Source organism: Atractosteus spatula, chromosome 2, assembly GCF_055471065.1.
Source record: "Atractosteus spatula isolate fAtrSpa1 chromosome 2, fAtrSpa1.hap1, whole genome shotgun sequence".
Lineage (NCBI taxonomy): Eukaryota > Metazoa > Chordata > Actinopteri > Semionotiformes > Lepisosteidae > Atractosteus > Atractosteus spatula.
Window position 1 is genome coordinate 76,223,023 of NC_142707.1, and position 9,328 is coordinate 76,232,350.

The 9,328-nt window shown below is 39.8% G+C and overlaps 1 protein-coding gene across 1 annotated transcript; it reads left to right on the top strand.

Annotated features, from left to right (window-relative positions):
- Positions 1-814: 814 nt before the first annotated feature.
- On the top strand, positions 815-8,843 carry serinc1 (serine incorporator 1). Its single transcript, XM_088908389.1, has 10 exons — positions 815-959; positions 3,293-3,454; positions 3,735-3,928; positions 4,564-4,643; positions 4,975-5,112; positions 5,756-5,925; positions 6,008-6,098; positions 6,447-6,588; positions 6,977-7,204; positions 7,582-8,843. Exons 1-10 carry the CDS (start codon positions 921-923, stop codon positions 7,718-7,720), a joined length of 1,383 nt encoding a protein of 460 aa, XP_088764515.1. The 5' UTR covers positions 815-920; the 3' UTR covers positions 7,721-8,843.
- The last annotated feature ends 485 nt before the right edge of the window (positions 8,844-9,328 follow it).

Here is a 9,328-nt window from a genome sequence, read left to right on the forward strand (position 1 = left end):
ACATTGAAATGCCTACAATTTGGTATTCCTGTGTAGCTGGCATAACTACAAATATGGCAAAAATATGTCATAAGTATCCGCCCTAGTAGCCCATAGTAAACCAGTCAAGCAGCTACCTTAAAATAAAACTTGAAAAATGTACTGAGGAAGCTGAGGTCACTAATAAAATTATAGTGCATTAAAATGTATCAGTAAGAGCTTTTGAACCTATTAAATGTTAGAGGATCATGATCTTGATCTAGAGGAGCTGAAGAGTGAAACCAGCAGCATACAGTACAGTGTTATATTCTGGAACTCGATTAAGGCTGAATGGTTAAGAGTCTGAGGGCAACCTGCCAAAACGTGTGACAGACAAATTTCCCAGAAATACGTCCTAGTTAGCAGGACATATCCTGGCCTTTACCAATCCTGGCCTCCTAATAATCCCCATCTCTGAACTGGCTTCATCAGTCTGCTCCCCTCAAAACGTTGAGAGGAATGTATGTCCAAATCTATAGGTTAGCTTCAACTCTTTTTATGAGGTCCTTGAAGGACTGAGGCCGCGTTTTTACATCTAACAATGAATCTTTAATTATACAGCCAAAGCTGAATACCCTCGGCTCAAAGACATGCATTAGAAAAAAAAACAAATATGCCACAGCCCCATTTGCGTTCCATTATATTCTTAAAAAAATCATTTTAATGTCTTTAGCAGTTTGTGTTATAAGAACGCGCTCATTTATTTCACTTCTGAGAAACAACAGAAACTGGCCTATATGATTTTTTCAGTAATTATTATTGAGTGTCGCCGGTCAACAACCAGAGGAAGTGCGTCAGCCGGGGGCGGTGTCTGAAACGGAAATGGCTCGGGGACTGTAAACAGCGGATCGTGAGTCTCCATTTTCAACAACAGAGGCTGGTTAGAATAAGAGAGCAGCGACATGGGGTCTGTCCTCGGACTCTGTTCCATGGCAAGCTGGGTGAGACTATATTCCTGTTCACGATTTTTACAATAAATATAGAAGTTGAGGTTTGCATCGCTAGACGTGCCTTGTTCTTGCTTCTTGAAGTGAAAGAGAAAGCGTGTCCGTGGTGAGATGATGAGACAGTGAAATATGGTGCTTGGCCCTCCGGCGATGACAGCAGGGGAAAATACCGATTCTTTATGCCTCAGGGAAAGCACACCGTTCACCGTGTATGCTGCGTTTATCAAACCCGATCCCTGGCTTTGTGTCATTATGGTTAAAAGATAAACCTCACATTTTGTTTAATTTGGAATCGGCGATGTAGGATGTGCAGTCAGGATTTGTGCGTAGCGGTTTCACTTTTTTTATTTTACTGTTCAGTTCCTCTTGTTTATGTAGTTTGTGTGTAGTTGAAAAGGTGTGGGGATCCAGCGGTAAAGAAAGGAGGAACGTCAGCACGGAAGGCGACTCTCGGGGACTTGTGACAGTGTAAACATACGCCCATTTGGTATTTGAGACTCTTGCGTGTGCATCCTGGGGCAGTTGGAAAGGCTGAATACTTGAGGTGCATCTCAAGACCATCACTTCTCTTGCAGTTTTGCTACCTAAGGCTGCAGTTGTGCGTTCACTGGGTGTGTCTGCCCCTCGGCCTCTCGTGGATCATGGCCGGTCCTTCTGCTCCACGACAGAGTGTCTGTGAATTGCAGTCGTTATAGTCTGAACTGTTTATATTTATGTAATGCGCAAATGCATTCTCGTATCACAAGAATCTTATGTCATAAAGAGTTGCTGAATTACAAGAAAAGGTGATGTTCGGAGCTTTCTTGGATCAAGCTGTTAGAGAATATAAAGGCTGCGGTATTAATGCGACTGTGACGCTTGCGTACAGTCATTTAATTAAGACTGCAAATCTAGTACCTCGGATCAGCAAACATCCAGTCTGTCTGAAAGGTTCTGATGTTTTTTGATGTCTTCTGATCCACGATTAAAATGTGCACTCGATAGGTTAGATTGTACAATAAACTGAAACAGATTATAGTTTGGGTAATATGGTGAATTATTGTAATTTTGTGCATATTAGTTTTCTTTGTTAATTATACAGTTCAATTTTCTAAAACGATAATATTCAAATTTCTGTTACATATTGGCACTACGTAGATAAGTGTATTAATTATGTTACCTGAAAGAAGGTACATATTTGGATTTTAAGTAAGTTTAAATGTTCTAGATGTTTCTTCTGTCTTGACTGTCAGAAATGTTAGATTTTCTCCCTTTCTGTTTTTTTCTTGAAGCTGTCTTGGTATTGCTACATAGTCAGTCACTTCAGTGAAGCACCAGTCAAGTGGAGGTGTACATCATACATAGCTGATATGACATACGTGGTCAAAAACGTACCTATGTGGTTTGTTTTTGAAAATAAGAATTCTGGTCAGTGGTTAGTCTGACCATCTCGCCCTTCAAAAGTATATCGGTAATGTGAGTGTTTGGCGTTTGAAAGATTTGCCTGAATAGCTTGCTTTTACTTATAATGCACTTGATGGGAGACACTGAATCTGCCCTGCACTGCTCCCACCATCGCCACTGTTACACTCGGCCAAAACTGCCGACGTTCCTGGTGGAGCGCTGCTCGAGGACTTGTGCAGAGAGCTTCTGAATGGTGGTTAAAGCAAAGTGTTGTGATTTGACTTGAAAAATTCAGAGAAAGCAAAAACCATATCCAGATTCCTTAAGCACTAAATAGCATCATTTGTAGGAGAGCTGATTTGTCACAGGTGGGGAGATGATTTATGTGGTAAACATCAAGCCTGGTGAAAAGTCTCATGCTTATAGTTTGTGTTAGTTCTTAGACTTTTATTCTGTATTTGTTTTTTTGTTTTTAATTCTCACTTTCCTTTGTTGGCCAAAGGGTATTTTACAATTAAAATGAAACATTCTCGGTTGCCACACTGCTCAAGGTGATGGATTATAATGTGGGCTGTTGGTGTAATTTCTTTCCTTCATGGTTGTTTTGACTTGACTGGGAGAAATTGGATCAGGTGGCTTTAAGTTAATGACCTGCAGTAAACAGGCTCTTGGCAAGGCAAGAAGCACATGTTCTGGCATTGCTTGTTAGTCCTGCAATGCTGAGGACATCCACAGCACAGCTTAGCTAAAATCCTTGTAAGTTCAGTAGATGAATATAACACATAAAAGGCAATATAAGAAGCTAGTTGCGATACCCTGACTTTATTTACAGAGAGCAATGCTCCGGAAAATCATATCTGTCCTCTTTTTTAAACCTCTTTCTGTTTTTAGTCATCTACAGGGACACGAAATAGCTCAAGTTGTGAATTTCCCTTGCTTTTCAGATTCCTTGCCTGTGTGGCAGTGCGCCCTGCCTGCTGTGCCGATGCTGTCCTAGTGGAAACAACTCCACGGTCACTCGGCTCATCTATGCCTTCTTCCTCCTGCTGGGGGTCGGCGTGGCCTGTGTAATGCTGATGCCCGGGATGGAAGGACAGTTAAAGAAGGTACTGCTGTTTTGTTTATTTTTGCTGTGTATGTGTCACAGTAAAAAGTCATGAAGTATAATTTCCCTAAAATATTTTTTTATCCTGTTTATTGTTGAATTGCAGCTTCTCCATGACTAAATCCTATTTTGCTGACGTCACAGTTATTGGTGTTTTTTTCTGGTATTCTGTGTGTAATTGCACAGATAGGTCCTAGATCATATTGTTTGACTCAAGTGTGGAGTATACTTCATTTCTGTGAGTACAGTATACACATTGCTGTGTTTTTAAAACTCTGCAGATTCCTGGATTTTGCGAAGGAGGCATGGGGACATCCCTTCCGGGCGTTCACGGTCACGTGAACTGTGATGTGCTCGTCGGCTACAAGGCGGTCTATAGGGTGTGTTTCGGCATGGCCATGTTCTTCCTGCTCTTCTCTCTGCTGATGATCAAGGTGAAGAGCAGTCAAGATCCGCGCGCCGCCGTCCACAACGGGTGAGTAGCAGAGGCGCCAGCAGCTCCTCACATTAAATACCATGTCATGGCAATATCTTAGTGTTTAACATTATTTTAATAAAGTAACACTTTAGTTGGATCTATCCGTGGGGACAACATGAATGTGGTGGAGGGGATCCCCATTATCTGTAAAGCGCTTTGAGTGGAGAGTCCAGAAAAGCGCTATATAAGTGTAAGCAATTATTATTATTATTATTATTAATAATATTATTGTTATTACCTGTAGGTAGGAGATCAGCTGAGTAGATTCACCCAATGGGTGTCGAACATGTGGAGCTCCTGTAGGCAGCTCAGAAGTAGTCAAAGCATCTGGAGATGGAATCTCGTGTTTCTTCTTAAAATGTTTCAAATTGTTTTCAGAGGCTGGAGGGAGTACGGTGGAACAGGCCACTTGTTTTGATGTTATATGCCAATGTGTGTGCTTTCACAAGAGAAGGTCATCGCACTGAGAAGTGTTCCCAGAGGCCTGTTTGAGTATTTGGTGTGATGCATGCATAACTAGTCTATAAAAGATGAACTGTGCTTTCAGATCTAGAGGCTGTTTTTCCCCCAGTTTTTAAAGGTGAAAACTGCTGTATAGAAAATAATCTAATTCTTCATTTGTATTTTTTTAGGTTCTGGTTCTTTAAGTTTGCAGCTGCTACAGCCATCTCTGTTGGTGCCTTTTTCATTCCTGAAGGACCCTTTACTACTGGTAATATTTTCCCAGCACATTTACAAAACCTGTGTACAGTATGATCTTCCCATGACGGCATATTACTGGAATTTAAGTGAGGTACTGAGTGGGGTGTGGTAAAAAAATAATGGCTGTCTTTATTTTGTGTGTGCGGTATTGCTTAAAGCAGTTTTAATGTAATATTAATTAATTTGATATTTTTAATATACTATCCATTGGTTTGTGTTGGTTATGTTTTTTTAATGGAGGTAAGTTTATGTATAGCCCTTTCTCTTTTTAGTTATGTTATGTGCCTGTGTCTGGCAAGCTGCTGATTCTCTCTGAGTGCCCTGTTGTCCTGTCCCCTCAGTGTGGTTTTATGTTGGAATGGCTGGAGCTTTCTGCTTCATCCTGATCCAGCTGGTGCTGCTCATTGACTTTGCCCACTCCTGGAATGAGTCGTGGGTAGAAAAGATGGAGGAGGGGAACTCCAGGTGCTGGTATGCGGGTAAGGACTGAAAAGAAAGATCAAGTTAAGAAAAGTACAAGTAACAGACAGGCAGAACCATTCAGATTTTCTAATCATAGTTTTGACAGTACTATATCTCTAAAAGGGAACGGCTTCTTGAATTTCTCCATGCATTAATAACTTTTTTTTTAAATTGAACTTTTGATAATTGTTGCTGAAACAATATGCTATGAAGGTATCTCACCCATCAATCTTGAAAAAATGTATAAAAGAGATATTTAATAGATCTAATAAAATGTGTAGACCTTCACTAATTCATAGGACAACCCAATAACATCGGAAAGTTCAACTCGGTTAGGTGCAGCATAGGTGCACAGATATTTCTCAGGACTTCTGACCTCTAAGTCCTGCTGACAGTAAATATTGTTGTACAACAGTGAAAACTCATTTTTCTGTGAAAGAAATCAATCCTACAATACATGACCACCTGTTGCATTATTTACACAAGAACACAAATCCAGGCCATAAAGGTTTAAGAAGGTATTATTTAAAACTTGATGCATAAATCCCCACAGTTTTAAGTGTAATGTCTATTTTTTTTCTGTAAAATTAAAAAAGACCAAATAAAAGATTATCATTTCCTTGCCTTGCATTGCTGAGGTTTTATTGTGTTTGTTTGAAGCTCTTCTTTCAGCTACAACTCTGAACTACATTCTGTCTCTGGTTTCCTTGATCCTGTTCTACGTCTACTACACCCACTCTGATGGGTGTACCGAGAACAAGGCCTTCATCAGTGTGAACATGCTGCTTTGCCTTGGTGCCTCTGTGATGTCTATCCTTCCCAAAATTCAGGTATGAAGGTGGTCGGTTTTCCCCTGGCTGCTTGTCTGGTTGTACTGCCACACGCAGTGATGTATTTTTACAATTTTGGCAGGAATCTCAGCCCAGGTCTGGTCTGCTGCAGTCTTCTATTGTCACTCTTTACACGATGTACTTGACTTGGTCGGCCATGACCAATGAGCCAGGTAGGACTCGGACATTTTTAATGCTGTTTTCTCTGACATGAGAAGATTCGCATGCATGTGATTATATGAACACATAGATTGCATCATTGCGTACTATCTTCTTATAACTTGTTAACTTGAGTGGAGTGGGTGCTTTTTGTTTTTATGCTTCTAATTTATGGAACTCACTACCACTTTTTATTAGACAGTCAAGCTCAGTACATTTAAAAAAAAACATTTGAAAACTTATCTTTTTAATTTAGCTGCTTTTTGTATGAAAGGTGCACTATAAATAGTTGATAATTATTGCATGGACTGTCACCAGGCTGTATGAGTGATGAGTATGTGCTGTACTCTTTGGTTTTACAGACAGAAGGTGCAATCCTAGCTTGCTAAGCATAATTGGCTACAACAGCACTGGACCTGCAAGCCAGGGTCAGGTGGTTCAGTGGTGGGATGCTCAGGGAATTGTTGGACTCATACTCTTCCTCCTGTGTGTTCTTTATTCTAGGTATGTGCATGACCCCTGTATATGTGACGCTAAGACTTTAAAAAAATAAGTGATTGTAATCCATGAAAGTACTTTGTTAGTGTTTGTTTTCAACAATAGACTGTATTCTCACTTTTGTCTATTTTCCTATTTACTTTGCTTGGGATACTTGCATATTATTATATCTATATCATTGCCACTTATTATAGAAGTGGTTTTCTGTTTGCCAATCAAGTTTTTTTTATTTGAATGCATTGATTTGGTCTGTAACATTAAACACTCTGACCAATGAATCGGATGTAACGCTGAGGAAGAACAGTAGAAATCGTGTCTTGACCCGTTCACTGATTTTCCTGCTGTGGTGCTTGAGACTTGTGGCGCTGACTGATCGGCTCTTGTCCTGTTGCAGTATTCGGAACTCGTCAAACAGCCAGGTGAACAGGCTCACCCTGACCAGCGACGAGTCGGCCCTGATAGAGGAAGCGGGCAGCCGTGCCGAGAGCTTCGAGGAAGGAGAGGGCGTGCACCGGGCAGTAGACAACGAGCAAGACGGGGTCACCTACAGCTACTCCTTCTTCCATTTCATGCTTTTCTTGGCTTCTCTTTACATCATGATGACTCTTACCAACTGGTATAGGTAGATGGCCCTTTCTTGTTTCACTTTTTTTTATAATGAAGCTACAAAATTGAATGTCAACATGAAGGGGAGAGAATTACATGTAACCTGTCATACAGTGGACCACTGTAGCAGATCCCTTGGTTGCTTTGTCAAAATTGCAATGTGCATCAAAATAAATCTTATGGCAGTATAACCTTAAATACCTGACTGTGGTCGTGTAAACTCTGCCAGTTAGAAAAAGTTTGAAAGACGCATTCCTTGGGGAAAGACAAACATAGATTTTATTTTAGTCTTCCTAGTTTTTGTTTTTGTGTCCCTTTTAAGTTGCACTAGATGAGGGCATGTCTGGAAACACTCCATAATGTACAGCTTGTGAATTTTTCCTTTTTTAACAGTCCTGATGCAACCTATGAAAAAATGACGAGCAAGTGGCCATCAGTGTGGGTGAAGATCTCGTCGAGCTGGATCTGCATTGCCCTCTACGTTTGGACTCTGGTCGCGCCGCTGGTTCTCACAAACCGCGATTTTGATTGAGCACGAAGTACTGAAGGCCTAATGTATTAATCACGCTGATGCAGTCTTGTGACTAAGGGAAGTCACGCATCTAACCTGAATTGTAAATACGTTTGTCCCTGTGATTTATGCTGTATGTTTCGCTGCATGCAAGAATAGCTATTGAGTCTCACGTGTAGCATTTTACGACAGTTAGCATTTAGTGTTTAGCAACTGAACATACCATGGAGGACTTTCAGAAAGAAAAGAGGAAGGTGTTTGCAGATATGCAGTAGTAAATGGAAGGGTCTTGTGATAAGGCATTCAGAAATGTGATTTAAGTCCTTTCAGAGGATAAGGCACAGGGACAGTGGACTGCTCCCTAGTTATTACGGAATGGCACTGAAAGGAGGAAGAATAACCCCCAGCCAGGTATAAAATAAGGGATTTGAAATGCATTTTGTAAACAGAATGAGCTGTAGCTGCTATTGACAACTTGCTTATTGTCATGTTACCTTCCTCAATATCTAAATGTTTTCTCATGCATTTGTTCCTAATGCAACATTGCTGAAGACATCAGGAATTAGGAAAGTGTGTGTAGTTTCACTTTTTGTTTAAAGCTTGTATGTCCAGGTAAAGATAACCTTGCAATTTTAATAGTTGCATGCTGCTTTGACTTTTCCACTAGTACCTAACTTCTTTGGAATTTGATTTTTACGTGTATTTCTGACATGATCATATGTTTGTTTTTTTGTAAAACATTGAATTTACTTTCAATAATACATTAGAAATGTGAAAATATTTTGTTAAATATAAGGTGTCAGAGGCATGACCCGTTGTAGCCTGTCTCGCAGGTTTCAAAATGGTTCTAAAGTACTGACAGATTATCGTTTTTCTTCCATATAACATTTTGTTGTGTAAACTAGACTATAAAACATTTTGCAGTGAGTGTAGGGAGTTATTGAAATATTTTTACTTTGTGTTAAATGTCAATTAGTGCTTTGCTGACAGGTACCTGTAAAAGCTATAATTTTGAGAAAGCAGGTGAGAGGCAAATTGTGAATCTTGTGGTTGCACTTTGAGAAAGAATGGATGTTGCTTCTTGCCTTTCTTTTACATGTAAGTGTATTGTAACATTTTGTGATTAAATTCCTTCGAAGGCAAATGGCATCTAATTCATGTAGCTATCCAGAGTTCTGTAGATGTAATGTTTTAAAAACGTTTCTCTAACCTATCCCTCACCTTTGTCTTGACTTACTAATCATTTTGTCATGACATTTTAAACCTATTTTGACTAAACACTTAATGTGATCCTGAGAAATGCTTGTGCTCGATTGCCAATTCTATTAAACTTCATCTTAAGTTCAGCACTGGCACTACATTTGGAAGGGATTCAAAGATAATATATAATCAAGTCATCATAGCTGACGTTCACTACCAGCGCCATGCAAAGCTTTCTCAATGAAAGCAACTCTGAAATGTGATTTATTGGATCCCTGTTTCTAGTTTTGAAATTGTATTATATAAAAGCCTGAAAGCCTGTAGTTTTGCCATTGGGGGGGGGGCTAAAATATAACTGCTTTTATTTTCATATGGCTTTTCTTCATCTTCATCACTGTATGTGGTAGCACTTTCTTTTCAGTAGTATCC

Excerpts from the sequence above, each read along its gene's own strand:
- serinc1 (XM_088908389.1), top strand. The coding sequence starts at position 921 with ATGGGGTCTGTCCTCGGACTCTGTTCCATGGCAAGCTGG. Across the intron at positions 3,455-3,734 it reads TGGAAGGACAGTTAAAGAAG|ATTCCTGGATTTTGCGAAGG; the intron begins GTACTGCTGTTT and ends AAAACTCTGCAG. Across the intron at positions 6,589-6,976 it reads CTGTGTGTTCTTTATTCTAG|TATTCGGAACTCGTCAAACA; the intron begins GTATGTGCATGA and ends GTCCTGTTGCAG.